The sequence below is a fragment of the Crinia signifera genome, chromosome 12 (assembly GCF_055691185.1).
Source record: "Crinia signifera chromosome 12, ASM5569118v1, whole genome shotgun sequence".
Taxonomy (NCBI): Eukaryota; Metazoa; Chordata; class Amphibia; order Anura; family Myobatrachidae; genus Crinia; species Crinia signifera.
The window spans coordinates 7,151,072-7,170,203 of record NC_139228.1 but is presented as its reverse complement, the minus strand read 5'-3'; the positions used below and the strand labels follow the sequence as shown (position 1 = coordinate 7,170,203).

Genomic DNA, 19,132 nt, shown 5'->3' with positions numbered 1-19,132 from the left:
CCTGTTTTTTGTCCTTTGTTTCTTTTAGTCCTGGGCATTGCGCTGCGTGGTGGCCGGAACTCCTCTGCTGTGGATGAGTCCGTGGACTGCATACGCCAGCGTACTGCATATGGGGAGAAGCAGAACCCTTTGGACAAGACCATGGACTCTTTCCTCACCGCTACTTCTGCTGATCCTGCCTCATCCAGCCCAGGTAGAATGTACGGCCGCGAGAGAAGTCAGGGCAAGTCGGACTCTCTGCTTGTCTCTACGTCTGCAGCACAACAGCCTTCTATGGACGCCATGATGGGGTCCTCCAGCCGGCGGCCCAGCAACTACCCTAATCTCTGCCTGAAGAGAAGCATGGTGGAGGCCATGCACAAGCAGGCCCGGCAGATGTACAACTACGACAAAATCCTGGCTTCTAAGAGGAACCTTGATCATGTAAATAAGATCTTGAAGGCCAAGAAATTGCAAAGACAGTCACGCACAGGAAACAACATTGTAAAGAGACGTCCGGGGAGACCCAGGAAGTATCCCCTGGATTCTGTTCTTCCTGTGGAGCTGGTCACCTGCCTAATGAGCCCAGCGTCTGACACTGTCACCGATGTTATAGAGGCAGTGGTGCAAGGCGTCAGTCTGCAACCAGAGCACCACAATGGCTGGAAGAGGCAGCACTTGGTCATGGAGAAACAAGTAAAGAAGTGTCCGAAATCCGTGGCGGATGAGGACCAGGAGAGCAGCACAAGGTACCCCATCTGCATTTTCCCACATATAGTCCTGTGGCTGTCTAAGCTTCAGTTAATGGTCTGTTCCTCTGTTAATCTACAGCACAGCCGAGTTTCCCCTCGTAAACGTCCCCACCGGTCCAGAGGTCGCTCTGAGCCATGAAGACTGCAGCGCGGTTAGATCCCATCAACTGGTACCTCTAGGGCAACGAGAGAAGAAGATGCCTCGGCCTCCCAAAAAGAAATTCCAGAAGGCTGGCCTATTCTCTGATGTGTACAAGTCGTCTGAGTGAGTCCTGATGCCATTATTCCCAATGTAACATGTAGCCTATATATAGCCTAATATGTTGTGCTAATGACCCTAATCTGCATGCGCAGCCCCAAGAGTCGTCTCATGCAGCTGAAGAAGGAGAAGCTGGATTATGTTCCTCGGGAGCATGAATACGGCCTCTTGCCAGCGCCTATCCATATCGGTGAGTGACTGCGCACCCGCCATCTGTTGGGGAGGGTGCCGATGCGCACCCACCATCTGTCGGGGAGGGTGCCGGGTATAGTGGCAGAGTGGTGGTAGTACTTTACTGTTCCTGGATGTATAATTTTCCTAACGTCTGCCTATTGAGGGACGATCCTCTGTGTTCTCCTGGCGTGCAGCCACCGCTCCTGAAAGAGGCCTTTGTTTTACCCAGTGAGTTCATCCCAGAAATAGTGAATTCCCCGCGGATGACGCTGTTCCTGGAAGCTGTGAGGAGCTGGATTGCAGCAATGTGCAGTGGGAGGAGGTTGTGTTGTCTGTGCCCCACCAGGGTGGAGATGGCTTATTATCTTGTAACACGTGTGGTCCATGAAGCTGGAAGTGTGTGGCCTCTGAGGCCAGCCACATAACTCCACATTATGGGGGTGGGGGGTGAGAGCCTCAAACCCCAATCACTGTCCAGCTGTGCGAGAGTCTAACACTGATTAATGCTGCACAGCAGTGAGCAGCATTGTCTGGTATCCTAGATTGTGCAGTGTATCATATATCGGTGTAACTGGGGCTTTTCCTTTGTTAGGGAAGTATCTGCGTCACAAGAGGTGTGACTTCCAGCTGCCGTACGACATCCTCTGGCAATGGAAACATAATCAGGTATGTGTGGGTGTGTTATATGGGGTTATAATATATACAGTATGTGTATGATAGAGAGGATTACCACAGACCCTACTACCCTATTGTGCTGCCCTCAATGCTCACTACGTGTGACTGGCACACTGATTCCTTGTGACATTAAGGCAGGCTATAATATGTAGGACACCGTACCTTTCATGTGCACCATTATTTCTCCTTCATCCACAGGTGTCACTGGAGTTACACTGGGGAATAGAAGGCGACCACAGGGAGCATGGGCACTTTAAATAAAAGATTAGAGTGGCTAACTCCTCCCCTTCTACTTCCCCTCCAGGTCAGTCTTAGTTTGTGCCCAAAAGGGAGCGGACACACACTAGGTGCTCTCTGAGCACTTCAGAGATTTTTTAATGCACATGGGTTTTTTACTCTGCGCAGAGGACAGGCAGATAGCATTACACTATCTGCCTGCTACGAGGGAGCCGACCGCCCTAGTCAGCAGCGCGCCCGGCTCCCTGGCTGCTGAGACCACCGTCTCGGGAGGCAACGGGCGCTGCCCACCAAAGCACGCCGCAGTCCTCCCCCAGCCAACCGCCGACGGCAGGCATTGTGAGTATTCCCTGCCACCGCTGCTAGCGGCGGTGGTCAGGGTTTATTAGAAAAAGGCGGCAGCAGAGGGCTTCAAGCCTGGCGCCATGGACGCGAGAGCTGCCGGGCGAGGGGGCGGAGCTACCGCGTGGTACTCCCAGCAGCCCCGGCTATCCCCAGCGCTATCACGCGCGGCGGCCATCTTTTTTACACTGGCGCCGCGGCAGAGCAGACAGAGGGAAGCTCCTGTACCGCTGCAGCCCCACCAAAGGCTACAAGTACATCGCAGATCCTGGTGACCGTCCTGCTATAGCTCTCCCGGTACTGTGAGTTACAGTGGGGGGTTGAGAGCTTAGAGAGAGATAGTTGGGCTGTGCAAGAAAATCAAGGCTATAGCGCTACCTGGCTATATGCTATAGCGCAGTACAAAGCCTGTGGCAGCTCCTTTCCTTCACTATCTCTCCTGTCAGTCCTTCTTACTGGACTTATCTATACCTACTTCTCCCTTGGGTGTGTGGTAGTGTGTGGATTCTGTGACATATTTGTACAATGGCTGGGGGAAGCTCCAAGAAAATTGCCTGTAAAACTTGCAATGCTAAGTTTTCCCCTTCAGCCCCTGGGGAGATTATCTGTGATAAATGCACTGCTACTCCCTCTGGCTCACAGACCCCTGTGGACCCACCTTTCTGGGCCTCACAACTAACTGAGGTTATGTCCCGTTTATCCTCTGAATTGACTCAGTCTCAGAGGGATAGAGAGACCTCTAGGACACAGCAGACGGATTTAACCTCTGCAGTTCAGAGCCTCACTAGGGCCCTAGCTCCACGGCAGGCTGAGCCTCGCCCGTCCTCCTCAAGGCAGCCCCCTCCCTTGCTGAGGAGAAGAGGTTCTCCATTACACTCCCCTGACTCTGACGATATGCCAGACCTGGAGGAGGGAGAATTTGCGCTCCCTAGGGACGACATGCAGGATGCACAGGATATGTTAGTCCAGGACACAGGGTATTGAAGACCTTATAGAAATGGTCAAAATAGCCTGCAATGTAACAGAAGGAGTTGACACACCTTCCCGTCCATCCCTTTTTGGGAAAAAGGCAAAACTGTCCCCTAATTTCCCGGTAGCTGAGGAATTAGATGAGCTGGTAACAGACGCCTGGAAAAATCCAGACAAACGTTTTCAGGCTCCAAAACGGTTCTTTCAGAACTATCCACTGCTGCCGGAAGGCAGGAAGAAGGTGGAGATTCCTCCGGGAGTCGATTCTTCTGTTTCCCGGCTGTCTAAAAAGACTGTCCTCCCAGTCCCTGGGGCTACCACCCTCAAGGATGTCTCAGACCGTAGATTAGAGATGACCTTGAAAAACATCTTTTCAGCGGCTGGCGTGTTACAGCGTCCGGCGCAGATTGGTTGTTGGGTGAACAAGGCAATAGGTGTCTGGGCGTCACAGCTCTCTGCTGAGGTGAATGACGGTTCAGACCCAGCTACTATTCTGCAGCTGTCTGAACAAATCCAGGATGCTTCAACCTTCTTAATTGAGGCGTCCTCAGACATTTGCGCGGTGGCAGGTAGAATCTCTGCTCTCTCCATTTCAGCCCGCAGAGGTCTCTGGCTGCGTCAGTGGCAGGCTGATGCAGAATCAAAAAGGGCGGTAGAATCCATGGCCTTTAACGGGGATCTCCTGTTCGGCCCGGAACTAGATAGATGGATATCTCAGGCCACAGGTGGGAAGTCACATTTCCTTCCGTCGGCCGCTCCTCCTCCATCTCGCAGAGCTGCCCACAATCCCTCCTTTCGTGCCTTTCGTCCCTCCAGCAGGTTCAGAGGTAGATCCAGGGGAGGTGCTCCTTCACAGAGAGGAACCAGAGGCCGTGGAAGAGGCGCTTCCACTACCACTCTGGACCCCAAGGCCACCAAGCCTGCAGCATGACGGTCCTCCGTCCCATCTGGGGGACCCCAGGGTAGGAGCCCGTTTACGGAACTTCGGCTCCATATGGCTCCAGTCCTGTCAGGACGCCTGGGTAAGAGAGCTTGTGACCCTAGGTTACAAGATTCGCTTCAGCAGTTCTCCCCCAGACAGGTTTTTCAGGACCGGTCTTCCTCGTCCTCCAGAGAAAGGGCAACAGCTGCTGGCCTCCATTGCCAAGCTGCAGGACATGGGAGTAGTGGTTCCGGTCCCCGCAGACCAGCGGGCCCGGGGCTACTACTCCAGCCTGTTCCTGGTACCGAAGCCGGACGGCTCGGTACGCCCCATACTCAACCTGAAGGATCTGAACCCATACTTGCACGTGGCCAGATTCAAGATGGAATCCCTTCAATCCGTCATACAGGGCTTGGAAGAAGGGGAGTTCTTGGTATCCATAGATATCAAGGACGCTTATTTGCACATCCCCATTTGGGCCCCGCACCAGGCATATCTGCGGTTCGCGGTGCAGGACCGGCATTGGCAATTCCAGGCCCTTCCATTCGGCCTCTCATCTGCACCTCGGGTCTTCACCAGGGTGATGGCAGTGATGATGGAGGTCCTCCGCATGCAGGGGGTTACTATCATCCCCTATTTGGACGACCTTCTGCTGAAGAGTCGTTCAAAGGACACCCTGTTGGAGCACATTCTTCTTACACAGAAGATCCTCACATCACACGGGTGGATCCTCAACTTCGCCAAGTCCCAGCTTCATCCCACTCAGCGTCTCCTATTTCTAGGGATGATTCTGGACACCAGCCAGATGCGAGTGTTCCTTCCAGCGGACAAGATTCAGTCCTTGCAGGCCTTGGTCAGGCTTGTCCTGAGACGGAGACAGGTGTCTGTACACCTGTGCACCAGACTATTGGGGAGAATGGTATCCTCATTCGAGGCGATGCAATACGCCCGGTTTCATTCTCGCCCCTTCCAGCTGTCGCTCCTCCATCAATGGTCGGGCTCTCACCTGCATCTGCAGCAAAGGGTGACCCTGTCCCCACGGGCTCGTTTGTCCCTGCTGTGGTGGCTGAACACCGCCAACCTACAGCAGGGGAGGAGGATCGCAATTTGGGATTGGACCCTCATCACCACGGACGCCAGCCTCCGGGGTTGGGGTGCGGTGACTCTGGACCGTCAGTATCAGGGGTTGTGGACGCCACAGGAGAGTCTGCTTTCCATCAACATCCTGGAGCTACGAGCTGTCTACTATGCTCTTCTCCAGGCCAGACCTCTTCTCCAGGGAAAAGCTGTTCGTGTGCAGTCCGACAACTCCACGACTGTTGCGTACATCAACAAGCAGGGAGGAACCCGCAGTTGCGCAGCCATGAAAGAGGTCAGCAGGATCCTGGTTTGGGCAGAGACCCATGCCCTAGCCCTGTCAGCTGTGTTCATCCCAGGAGTGGAGAACTGGGAGGCCGACTTTCTAAGTCGGCGGGACGTTCATCAAGGAGAGTGGTGCTTGCACCCTCAAGTCTTTCAGAAGCTGGTACATCGCTGGGGCTGTCCCCAAGTGGACCTGATGGCGTCCCGCCACAATTTTCAACTTCCCCGGTTCTTCGCAAGAACACGAGATCCTCAGGCAGAGGGCGTAGACGCGCTGGTGGCCCCTTGGCCCTTCCAGTACGTGTACCTATTCCCGCCATTTCCACTGATACCCCGAGTACTTCAGCGGATTCGGAGAGAGGGGGTAACGGCCCTGCTGGTGGCTCCAGACTGGCCTCGTCGGTCTTGGTACACCAGTCTGACAGCTATGCTGATAGACGAGCCGTGGCCTCTACCTCTTCAGGAAGACCTTCTCAGTCAGGGACCCTTCATCTTCCCAGATTTAGGTCGTCTGCATTTGACGGCGTGGCTGCTGAAAGGTCCATCTTGAGGAGGGCAGGTATACCTAGAGCAGTTATACCCACCATGCTTCGCGCCAGGAAAGAGGTTACATCAGCACACTACCACAGGATATGGCGCTCCTATGTGGCTTGGTGTGAGAGGCGCGGAGTCTCTACATGCCTGTTCAAAAAGGCGAGACTTCTCCTTTTTCTGCAGGAAGGTTTGTCGGCAGGGCTGAGGCTGAATACCATAAAGGTTCAGGTCTCAGCTCTATCTATCTTTTTTCAGAAGAAGTTGGCCTTTCTTCCTGAAGTTCAAACCTTCTTCCAGGGGGTGCTTCGGTTACAGCCCCCCATTCGTCCTCCAACGGCTCCCTGGGACTTGGACTTGGTGCTGGAGTACCTTCAGTCCTCTGTTTTTGAGCCCTTGGAGGAGGTAGACCTTCGCTACCTTACTTGGAAGGTCGTACTTCTGTTGGCTCTGGCTTCTGCCAGGCGGGTATCGGAACTGGGGGCTCTTTCTTGTCGCTCCCCGTTTCTACAATTTCATCCTGACAGAGCGGAGCTCCGTACCAGTCTGGCCTTTCTCCCAAAGGTGGTTACGGCTTTTCATCTGAACCAGCCCATCGTGGTTCCTGCCTTTCCAGAGGATTCCCCGGTGGCGAGATCCTTGGACGTGGTTAGGGCTCTAAGAATTTATGTAGCCCGTACAGCTCCTATCAGGAAGTCTGATTCGCTGTTTGTGACCTACGACCCGGTGCGTCGTGGATGGCCAGCCTCTAAACAGACGCTGTCCAGGTGGATTAGGTTAACTATACGCCAGGCGTATGTTAACTCTTCACGGATACCTCCTGGTTGCATTACAGCGCATTCAACCAGGTCGGTGGGGTCCTCTTGGGCGGCTGCCCGAGGGGTGTCTCTACAGCAGCTCTGCCGAGCGGCCACCTGGTCTAACTGCAGAACCTTCGTTAGGTTCTACAGGTTTGATACCTTTGCGGCTCCTGCTTCAGTGTTTGGCCGCAGGGTGTTAAACAGTTCTCAGCGCTCTCCCACCCGGGATTGAGGGCTCTGGGACGTCCCCAGTGTAACTCCAGTGACACCTAGTGGATGAAGGAGAAAGAGGGATTTTGTACTTACCGTAAATCCTTTTCTCCGAGTCCACAGGTGTCACTGGACGCCCACCACAGCGCTGTTCTCCTTAAGTTGCCCCAGGGCTTATGTCCTGCAAGGGCCATTACCTTGGAGTTTCCTGTTCGGTTACCAGGGTCATATATACATATATATATTTATATATACTAAGTTAAATATGTTACATTGTCTGTTGACTGTGTTTGTTTGAACTTTCAGTGTTTTCTCACTGTTCTTCTTTCATCTTGTTTGTATGATTGTATGTGGTATTAACCTCCTCTTCGGAAGTGTGTTTTATCTTCCTGCTCCCTTCCGGGCACAACCTTTATGACTGACCTGGAGGGGAAGTAGAAGGGGAGGAGTTAGCCACTCTAATCTTTTATTTAAAGTGCCCATGCTCCCTGTGGTCGCCTTCTATTCCCCAGTGTAACTCCAGTGACACCTGTGGACTCGGAGAAAAGGATTTACGGTAAGTACAAAATCCCTCTTTACTCTTCATCTGGTATGACTCCACATGAAGTACATGAGATTCTGCTCAGGTCTACATTCCAAGCTCATCAGTTCCCCACTCTACTACCTGGGGACTTGGTGTAGTGACAGCAGCAAGTAGTGGCCTCTGTTTCCCAACTTGTATACAACAGTAACCGGACGTGATGGTGGCAGATTCCCCACTGTCTGTGGTTACACTACAGTAACCGGACGTGATGGTGGCAGATTCCCCGCTGTCTGTGGTTACACTACAGTAACCGGACGTGATGGTGCCGGATTCCCTGCTGTCTGTGGTTACACTACAGTAACCGGACATGATGGTGCCGGATTCCCCGCTGTCATGTGGTTACACTACAGTAACCGGACATGATGGTGCCGGATTCCCCGCTGTCATGTGGTTACACTACAGTAACCGGACGCGATGGTGCCAGATTCCCCGCTGTCTGTGGTTACACTACAGTAACCGGACGTGATGGTGCCGGATTCCCCACTGTCTGTGATTACACTACAGTAACCAGATGTCATGGTGCCAGATTCTCTGCGGTCTGTTACACTACAGTAACAGGACGTGATGGTGCCGGATTCGCCGCTGTCTGTGGTTACACTAAAGTAACCGTATGCGGTGGTGCCGGATTCCCCGCTTTCTGTGGTTACACTACAGTAACTGGACGTCATGGTGCCGGATTCCCCAAGGTCTGTGGTTACACTACAGTAATGGGACAGGACGGTACCGGATTCCCCGCTTTCTGTGGTTACACTACAGTAACCGGACGTCATGGTGCCGGATTCCCTACGGTCTATGGTTACACTACAGTAACAGGATGCGATGCTGCCGGATTCCCCGCTGTCTGTGGTTACACTACAGTAACCAGACGTCATGGTGCCGAATTCCCTGCCCTTTGTGGATACACTAGTAACCGGTACTTGTGTAGTTTCACGGCGCCAGCTCGCCTACGCTGTGGGCTTCGCTCGCCCACGCTGCGGGCTCGGTGGCTCGCTATGCTCGCCACGCTATCTAAAATCAACTCCATGCCAAAATGGATAGTGGGGGTATGAAATATCCATGTTGGCATGGAGTTAAGTTAGATTATTTTAGATAGTTGTGGCGAGCGTAGAACCCGGAAGTAGCACGGCGCAATGAAACTACACAAGTACCCAGTAACCGTACGCGATGGTGCCGGATTCCCAGCTGTCTGTGGTTACACTACAGTACCTGGAGGCGATGGTGCCGGATTCCCCGCTGTCTGTGGTTACACTACAGTAATCGGACATGGCGCCGTATTCCCTGCTTTCTGTGGTCAGTAACCAGACATGATGGTGCCGAATTCCCCATGCCATTAGTGCTATCTAACACATTGCGGTAATGCCTGTAATATCCAGCTTCTCCGGATATACACCGCCTATACGTGGTCTTTCTACTAGTGTTGTGTCCTGTGTTCTCTTCTAGTTATATAAGAAGCCAGATGTCCCGCTCTACAAGAAGATCCGCTCCAGTAAGTTACTGAGAGCCAGCCCATCTCATTCACCCCTCCTCCATATACACCCCCCCCCCGACACACATTACCTACCCCGCCCCTCACATACACACATTACCCCCATACATACACACATTGTGCACCACCCCACATACACACATTGTGTACCCCTCCCCCACATACACACATTGTGCACCCCCCCACATACACACATTGTGTACCCCTCCCCCACATACACACATTGTGTACCCCTCCCCCACATACACACATTGTGCACCCACCCACATACACACGTTGTGCACCCCCCCACATACACACATTGTGCACCCCCCCCCCCACATACACACATTGTGCACCCCCCCACATACACACATTGTGCACCCCCCCACATACATTGTGCACCCCCCCCATACACAAATTGTGCACCCTCTCCACATACACACATTGTGCACCCCCCCACACATACATTATACACCCCTCCACATACACCCATTATACACCCCCCACCCCCCCCACACATCTACACATGCGCAGACCCGCAACATCGGTCCCCAGACCAAATTCCTTTGTTTACATGATAACCTGACTCACCCCCATTGTTTCACCATGTACACACAATTACTGCTGTTCCCCCATATGTACACACATGGCGTCCACCCCTCTTTTTCCCACCCCAAGCACCGGGGGTCCCCCCTTTCTTCTGCGGCAGACGTCAGGGGCCACAGGGATAACAGTGGGTATAGAGTGAGGTCACGATCCAATTACAGCACCAGAAAGGATAAAACTTCTGACTGCCTAGAAACAGCCCTGGCTCCTCCCCTCCTCTACCCCGCCTCCTAGGCCTGGCTCCTCCCCTCCTCTACCCCGCCTCCTAGGCTAGCTACTTTCAGTTTTAGTTGTGCTGGCAGGAGCCAACATGCATTTTAGAAAGGGGCTGCTTTTAAGCAGCCTAAACTTCATTTTTAATTACATTTTTTATTTTTTATTATTCTTATTTTTACACTGACGCTGGAATCAGTGAAAGAGCAGCAGCGCTGGGGGTCTGTTAGACCCCTGCACTGCGCTCTATCACCCGGACCCGGCAGCCGCACACCTCCGACGTGGCTTCCACAGCGGGGGGTGTCGGCTGGCTCCAGGCACTGAGGAGACCGCAGCCGCAAAGGGCACCGGGACTTCAGCGGTGACTACCGCTTTAGGTAACGCACTCCCCGCTGGGAGCGTGCATGTAATAGCGGCTGAGCAGCTCGGCGAGGGGGATCGCCGGGCTGCACTAGCAAGCGGCCAGACAGGCTACCTTTCATAGGTCTGCTTTCTGCCCCGCTGGACCACCAGGGAGATTTGAGTTTGGGCAGCGGCGTCGGTATGCGGGGCTGCTCGGCAAGCGCCGGATCCCCACCATTTTACCGGCGCTGCATGAGTCATTAATCCCGGCGGCCATTTGCTAGTAGGGAGAAGGGAGCCTCTCCTCACACAGCCCCTCTCCCGGGGACAGGAGGAAGGAATATACCCACGTGAGTCTCCTCCCCTGATCCCTTCCTGCCTGCCTGCTGCATAGTGATAGAGGGACACGGAGAGCACTTTGCCAGTCCGGGGTCCACCTCTTCACAGCCAGGCCATTTGGGCAAATCCCCGTGTACCTCTCCTACTGGAGCACAGGTTACAGCAATTTATGCTCCTGCCGGCCATAGTGCTTTGCGGAGCTCAGTGCCACTTTATTATTTGCATTGTATGTGTGCTGTGTCTCTTATACTGTGTTAACACCATCACTGCATGTCAGAAGTATCGTGTGTTACCTGTACCAGTGTAGCTGCCTCTGTCAGAGGACAGCGATAGTGACACAGGGCTCCTATATTGGTGTCCTGCACACATTGCAAGGCTGGCCCGAGTACCACCGGCCAGCCTGGGCAGTTGTGAGTATAGCCTGATGGCGGTCCGAGGCTACCCTTTCAAAAAGGTGCGCCATTGTAAGAGGACAGAGCTGGCCAGGAGGGGAGCTTACCGCAGGGTTTGCTCCCAGAGGCCATGACACTTCCCCAGCTATCACGCGGCTCTGGCGGTCATTTTAACATACTTGGCGCCCCTGCACGCTGCTGTAGGCTCCGGACTGATGCTGCCAGGGCTGTGCTCCAGCTTGTCCTGGTTTCCCAGTGCATCTATGAATGCAGTAGCTCCCCCAGGTTCTGTGATCAGACAGTGGGGTTTAGAGCATAGTGGGACAGTATGTAAATTAGGTCATAGCACTGCCAGCACCAGGCTGAAGAGCCGGGGCTGGTATTAAAAAATCAGGAAACCCGACAAATAGGGCTAAGCCGATTTTTTTTTTTTTTTTTTAAACCAGCCCCAGGCTCCAGGTCCGGGGCTGGTTCCCAAAATACGGGGGACAAAATGACTAGGCGTCCCCCGTATTTTAGGAACCAGGCCAAACCAGCCAGCAGGGTAATGTCACAGCCGGGGGACACTTATAAGATAAGGTCCCGCGGCCAAAGCATTCAGCCCTGTGACCAGTCAGCCTGGCCAGGGCCCCTGGGGGAGTGGGGACCCCCCCCCCCCCAATAAAGGGGTCCCCCCCTCCAGGACTTACCTGACCAGGCTGAAGCCTGGTGCTGTTCCCGTTGACCCTGTGCGGTGGTCACCGGCTGATTGAGTGTAAAAAAAAAATAGAAGAAAAACTATTGTCTCTTACTGTGGAACTATGAGTCCCAGCAAGCCTCCCCCGCATGCTGGGACTTGGAGAACCACAAGTCCCAGCATGCAGGGCATTAAAGGGCCCGCTGGCACTTGTAGTTCCACAGAAAAAAAAATAGTAAAATAAACCCACTGACACACACAGAAAATAAAACTTTAATACATCCAAAGCCCATACATACTGATACTTACCTATCTTGAGCCCGAGTCGGTTTTCCTGTTGACCGTTGCTGCTGGGTGTCTGCCCGGTAGGCTCTGTCAGGTCAGTCGTCTTTCATTCTCATAGGGCGGGCTCTTTGAAACGTTACTTTACACCTCACAAGGTGGTTCCTGAATTTCAGGTCATCCAGGAGATAGTGATCCCTGCCCCGTGTAGGCCGGCGGTCTCTCCTAGGCAGCAACTAACTGGATGTGGGCTGTGCTTTGCATGTCTATGTACATCACGCTGGAACACTTCGGCGATCTGACTCTCTCTCTTTGGGGTGCCTTTATCATTAATGTGCGATGCTGGCATGGTGACATCGCCGGGCATCGCATTGCGGTTGCTTTTAACACAGCTGGGATGTATCATTATGGGGACGCAGGGACAGGGCTCCGAAAGGAGCCCGTCCCTGCGATACCCAGACCCAGAAGCCGGGAGGTCAGCGCATGCGCGGTTATGCGCTGACCCCCGCCGACCCCTGTGATCGCACTGCCCCGCTCGGGCAGTGCGATATGTAGCCATAGACTACAACGGGCTATCGCCACATTAGAATGGCGATAGCCCAGGGCTGCGATGCCGGGCTGCCCGATGTCGATACATTGGGCAGCTTCGCATCCCCCCTAGAAACCTAGGGGGGATGCGGCAGGAGGGGATCGCAGCAGGGATCAGAGATTCTTGCTGTGGTCTCCTTTAATACATTTAGGTGATACTTAATATTTGCGGCTAAACCCTGAAAACGTGTGTTTTTGGGGATTTAGCCGCAAATATTGCTTGATAAATGGGCCCCTAAATCCAATAGAGAATTCCTAAGAGGGGTTGGTCTGCTACCACGCAGACTATTGCCAGCCGATAGCTGCGGTCGGTTATCAAGCAGGCTTCCTTGTTCACCTCCCTCCCAGTTCTTGCGGGGGTCCGGGATCATTCCGCTACATCTGTGGGTGTGTTTCGGGCTTTTACAGGTGGTGCAACTGCAGAGCAACTTGGCAAGGCGGCAACTTGGTCGTCTGCCAACGATTTCTTACACTTTTTTGCGTTTGTTACGTTTGCCTCCCAGAACTCGGCATTCGGCTCTAGTATACTGGCCGCGGCACAGGCGTGTCCTCACCCTTAGGTGGCTGCTTTAGGATGTCCCACTGTTATCCCTGGGGCCCCTGACGTCTACCGCAGAAGAAACCGGGATTTATGTCTTACCTGTTAAATCTTTCTTCGAGGATGTCAGGAGCCACAGGGATCCCTCCCTGCCGCGCCTGCTTTATTGGTATTGAAGTTCATAGTTCCTCCGTTGAGTGAACTTACAGTAGTTAAATGTTCCTCTGTAGAGGGTACTAACACATGTCACAGTTATGGTTTCTCTGTTGAGCAACCACACACACATATATTTGTTGAATGTGTTTCTGTATGGGTTTCTCTTCCTTTTATCTTGTCTCCTGCCTGGCTTTGGAAAAAACTGAAAGTAGCTAACCTAGGAGGCGGGGTAGAGGAGGGGAGGAGCCAGGCCTAGGAGGCGGGGTAGAGGAGTGGAGGAGCCAGGGCTGTCTCTAGGCAGCCAGAAGTTTTATCCTTTCTGGTGCTGGAATGGTCGTGACCTCACTCTATACCCACTGTTATCCCTGTGGCCCCTGACGTCCACGAAGAAAGAGATTTAACAGGTAAGACATAAATCTCGGTTTTTCCTTATTGCACTTGATTCTGCTCCCCAGATGTGTATGTGGATGTGAAGCCTCTGTCTGGATATGAAGCCACCACATGTAACTGTAAGAGACCAGAGAACCGCGAGGACAAGGGCTGCGTGGAGGATTGTCTGAACCGGTGAGTCGTGTGGTCACCATCCGTCAGCACCATCCGTCAGCGCATTATATACAATATATTATAACTCACTTCTGTTCACTGTAGAATGATTTTTGCGGAGTGTTCCCCAAACACCTGCCCATGTGGGGAGCAGTGCCACAACCAGCGGATCCAGAGACACGAGTGGGTCCAATGTTTGGAGCGCTTCCGGGCAGAGGGGAAGGGATGGGGCATCCGAACCAAGGAACCGCTGAAGGCCTCGCAGTTCATCATCGAGTATCTGGGCGAGGTGGTGAGCGAGCAGGAGTTCAGGTAACCAGACCATGCTGTGTGTGTGCAGAGGTGGAGGGCTGGGAGTGGGAGGCTGTGTGTGTGCAGAGGTGGAGGGCTGGGTGTGGGAGGCTGTGTGTGTGCAAAGGTGGAGACCTGGGTGTGGGAGGCTGTGTGTGCAGAGGTGGAGGCCTGGGTGTGGGAGGCTGTGTGTGTGCAAAGGTGGAGGCCGGGGTGTGGGAGGCTGTGTGTGTGCAAAGGTGGAGGCCTGGGTGTGGGAGGCTGTGTGTGTGTGCGCAAAGGTGGAGGCCTTGGTGTGGGAGGCTGTGTGCGTGTGTGCAGAGGTGGAGGCCTGGGTGTGGGGAGGCTGTGTGTGTGCAAAGGTGGAGTCCTTGGTGTGGGGAGGCTGTGTGTGTGCAAAGGTGGAGTCCTTGGTGTGGGAGGCTGTGTGTGTGCACGCAGAGGTGGAGGCCTGGGTGTGGGAGGCTGTGTGTGTGTGCGCACAGAGGTGGAGGCCTGGGTGTGAGAGGCTGTGTGTGTGCAGAGGTGGAGGCCTGGGTGTGGGAGGCTGTGTGTGTGCAGAGGTGGAGGCCTGGGTATAGGTGTGTGTGTGTGCAGAGGTGGAGGCCTGGGTATAGGTGTGTGTGTGTGTGCAGAGGTTGAGGCCTGGGTATAGGAGTGTGTGTGTGTGCAGAGGTTGAGGCCTGGGTATAGGAGTGTGTGTGTGTGCAGAGGTTGAGGCCTGGGTATAGGAGTGTGTGTGTGTGCAGAGGTTGAGGCCTGGGTATAGGAGTGGGTGTGTGCGCAGAGGTTGAGGCCTGGGTATAGGACTGTGTGTGCGCGCACGCAGAGGTTGAGGTCTGGGTATAGGACTGTGTGTGTGTGTGTGCAGAGGTTGAGGCCTGGGTATAGGACTGTGTGTGTGTGCGCGCGCGCAGAGGTTGAGGCCTGGGTATAGGACTGTGTGTGTGTGCGCGCGCGCAGAGGTTGAGGTCTGGGTATAGGACTGTGTGTGCAGAGGTTGAGGCCTGGGTATAGGACTGTGTGTGTGCGCAGAGGTTGAGGCCTGGGTATAGGAGTGTGTGTGTGTGCAGAGGTTGAGGCCTGGGTATAGGAGTGTGTGTGTGTGTGTGTGTGTGCAGAGGTTGAGGCCTGGGTATAGGAGTGTGTGTGTGCGTGCGCAGAGGTTGAGGCCTGGGTATAGGAGTGTGTGTGTGTGCAGTGGTTGAGGCCTGGGTATAGGAGTGGGTGTGTGTGTGTGTGCAGAGGTTGAGGCCTGGGTATAGGAGTGGGTGTGTGTGTGTGTGCGCGCGCGCAGAGGTTGAGGCCTTGGTATAGGAGTGTGTGTGTGTTTGTGCGCAGATGTTGAGGCCTGGGTGTGGGAGGCGGTTACTGTGTTATCTGTTGCCTACTGCCCGCCTGTGAGATGTTGGAGAACCAGCTGTTCCTCTGTTTTTCCTTACAGGAACCGGATGATTGAGCAGTACCACAACCACAGTGACCATTACTGCCTTGGCCTGGACAGTGGCATGGTGATTGACAGTTACCGCATGGGCAATGAGGCTCGCTTCATCAACCACAGCTGCGATCCCAACTGCGAGATGCAGAAATGGTGAGCTGCTGCCGCTAGCCGCTATGGTGTCAGGTGGGACACGTGTGTGTGCGGTGCCTCACTTACGCTCTTTCTGAACTAGGTCTGTGAATGGGGTGTACCGAATTGGATTGTATGCATTGAAGGACATGCCGGCGGGGACCGAGCTGGCCTATGACTACAACTTTCATTCCTTTAACATGGAGAAGCAGGTGAGAGAACACCTCATACAAGCATTTGCGTGTTTTCTAGCTCAGAACATGTGAACATTCTACACACACGCATTTAGTGTGACTTTGGGGGATCGTCAGCGTTCGGGTCAGTTTTGTTCCTTTCCCCCATGGTAATGAGATGATTGGCTCTGAAGCACAATGACGCCATTGGCTTGTTAGTAAGTGGTGCTGGGTAAGGCTGAGGAAGGGAACCCCCCGATCCCTGTACAAGAACATTGTCTCTTCTCTCTCCTGGCAGCAACTGTGTAAGTGCGGCTACGAGCGGTGCAGAGGGATCATCGGTGGGAAGAGTCAGAGGGTGAATGGACAGATCAACAAGGGGAACCACCGGAGACTGGGCCGCTCCAAGGAGAAGAGAAAGTCTAAGCACCGGCTGAAGAGGAGGGTGAGTGCCGGGCTGGTTCTCCACTGTGATGGGCACATGTGTGGTGATGCCTGAGAGACTTCTCATTGCGTTCTCCTTCTCCTACAGAGGGGTCATGTGAGTGAGGATCGCGGTGATACCCCAAACAGGCTGAGCCCACAGCTCCACATGAAGCCGATGTCCAACCGGGAGAGGTGGGAGACTAATATGCAGCCGCATGTTATATACTGTGCCCCCAACTTCCACCTTCCCATCATTCTGTGTTATATACTGCGCCTCCTACTGCCGCCTTCCAATCATAGAGAAAGGGGTATGGTGGACACCGTGTGGGGATGTCCTCCAGAGGGAGCAAAATATGGGTTGTTTTAATCACAGCAGCTTCACTTACGGGCTAGTTGTAGTACCCGATGGAAGGAACAGAAAAAAGGGGGTAGGAGCACGCGGCTCCGTAGCAGCACTTGAGCAATTGGAAAAAATATTTTTAATTAGAAAGATTGGATGATCTTTACAAATTATTTAATATTGATATTAAAACAAACTGTATACAGTATAAAAGAAAAAAGGGGGGGTACATGAAATATCACATAGATAATGACTATTAAATGTTTAAAACACTCTGCATGCTTGGCCTGTTTTCGTGTAGAATATAAGGTTGGTTCACAGTTATAACGGGCAATATTGCTTTTGTATAGTTACCACTCCATGTACAGATGGTAGGTATTGGTGGCAATGAGTCCTCCTGCCAACACTCAGATAGGGCTGGACAATGTCAAAGTTCTCCAAGTTTTCCAATTGCTCAAGTGCTGCTACGGAGCCGTATGCTCCTACCCCCTTTTTTCTGTACCTTCCAATCATATACTCGCCCCTTACTGAAACCTTCCCATCATTCCATGTTCTATACTTTTCCCCCAACTGTCAGCTTCCTAGCATTACATGTTATATGCTGTGCCCCCAACTTCCAATCATATACTGCACCCCCTACTGCCACCTTCCTGTCATTCCGTGTTATATACAGCGCCCCCTACTGCCACCTTCCAATCATATACTGTGCCACTTATTGACACCTTCCCGTCATTCCGTGTTATAAACTGTGCCCCTTACTGTCACCTTCCAATCATATACAGCACCCCCTACTGTCACCTCCCTGCCATTCCATGTTATAGACTGTGCCCCCAACTGCCACCTTACAATCATATACTGTGCCCCCTACTGTCATTCCATGTTAAATACATTGCCCCCTCACTGTCACCTTCCAATCATATACCCATGCCCCTTATTTGAAACCTTCTCTTCTTTCCGTGTTATTTACTGCGCCCCCTACTGCAACCTTCCAATCATACTGCGCCCTTTACTGACACCATTCCATGTTATATACTGCACCCCCAACTGTCACCTTCCTTTCCTTACATGTTATATACTACGCCCCCTACTGTCACCTTCCCATCATTCTGTTTGGTATGCTCTGCTTCCCATCATTCCATGTTATATACTGCACCCCAAACTGTCACCTTCCTTTCCTTACATGTTATATACTATGCCCCCTACTGTCACCTTCCCATCATTCTGTGTGGTATGCTCTGCTCCCTAATGTCACCTTCCCATCATTCTGTGTTATATACCGTGCCCCATTGTGTACCTGCCCCCTCTACTACGTTATACCGTGCCCAATAATGTACCACCCACTACGGTTATACCATGCCCATACTGTACGTGCCCCGTCTACTATGTTATACCGTGCACCATATTGTACCCCTCCACTACTACAATATACTGTGCACCATACTGTACTCCCCCACTACTGTTATACCGTGCCCCATACTGTACCTGCCCCCTCTACTATGTTATACCGTGCCCCATACTGTACCTGCCCCCTCTACTATGTTATACCGTGCCCCATACTGTACCTGCCCCCTCTACTGTGTTATACCGTGACCCATACTGTACCTGCCCCTTCTACTATGTTATACCGTGCCTCTTACTGTACCTGCCCCCTCTACTGTGTTATACCGTGCCCCTTACTGTACCCCCCTCACTACTACGTTATACTGTAAACCCCCCTATCCACGATTTGGTAAATTACTGTAACATTTGTGCTGCCAGGAACTTTGTCCTGAAGCACCAAGTCTTTCTGGTGAGAAACTGGGAGAAGACTCGGCGGAGACACGAGGAAGTGAAGGAAGATCTGACCTCCGCATCGCTCTATAACCGCTGGAATAATGTCTGCAGAGACGATGGAAACATTAAGTCTGGTGAGACTGGATTTAGCTGTATACCATAACAAGGTGTCAGCTTTCTCTAGGAGCTCCTGCTAACCTGTCCTGCCTTATCTGTTTTCTAGATGTCTTCATGACACAGTTTGCTGCGCTGCAGACCTCTCGCTCTGTACGCACCAGGCGGTTAGCGGCTGCGGAGGAGAACATAGAAGTGGCCCGTGCTGCCCGCCTGGCTCAGATCTTTAAAGAGATCTGCGATGGGATTGTCTGTTACACAGGTGACCATACCCTCCTGCTATTACTCTGTGTGGCACTGGTACACTAATGCCACGTGGCACTGTCTGTTACACAGGTGACCGTACCCTTCTGCTGTTACCATGTGTGGCACTGGTACACTATTGCCACGTGGCACTGTCTGTTACACAGGTGACTGTACCCTCCTGCTGTTTCCATGTGTGGCACTGGTACACTAATACCACGTGGCACTGTTACACAGGTGACCGTACCCTCTTGCTGTTAACAT

At 53.0% G+C, this 19,132-nt stretch overlaps 1 protein-coding gene across 1 annotated transcript in view; it reads left to right on the top strand.

Moving 5' to 3' along the window:
- The window catches only part of ASH1L (ASH1 like histone lysine methyltransferase), a 68,549-nt gene that overhangs the window by 22,905 nt on the left and 26,512 nt on the right, over positions 1-19,132 (top strand). Inside the window, exons 4-16 of the mRNA XM_083166338.1 lie at positions 29-728; positions 811-996; positions 1,086-1,180; positions 1,757-1,830; positions 9,236-9,281; positions 13,851-13,959; positions 14,044-14,250; positions 15,674-15,820; positions 15,903-16,011; positions 16,271-16,417; positions 16,505-16,590; positions 18,497-18,645; positions 18,735-18,887. Coding sequence (XP_083022464.1) covers positions 29-728; positions 811-996; positions 1,086-1,180; positions 1,757-1,830; positions 9,236-9,281; positions 13,851-13,959; positions 14,044-14,250; positions 15,674-15,820; positions 15,903-16,011; positions 16,271-16,417; positions 16,505-16,590; positions 18,497-18,645; positions 18,735-18,887 — 2,208 coding nt within the window. The remainder of the gene's footprint in view (positions 1-28; positions 729-810; positions 997-1,085; positions 1,181-1,756; positions 1,831-9,235; positions 9,282-13,850; positions 13,960-14,043; positions 14,251-15,673; positions 15,821-15,902; positions 16,012-16,270; positions 16,418-16,504; positions 16,591-18,496; positions 18,646-18,734; positions 18,888-19,132) is intronic.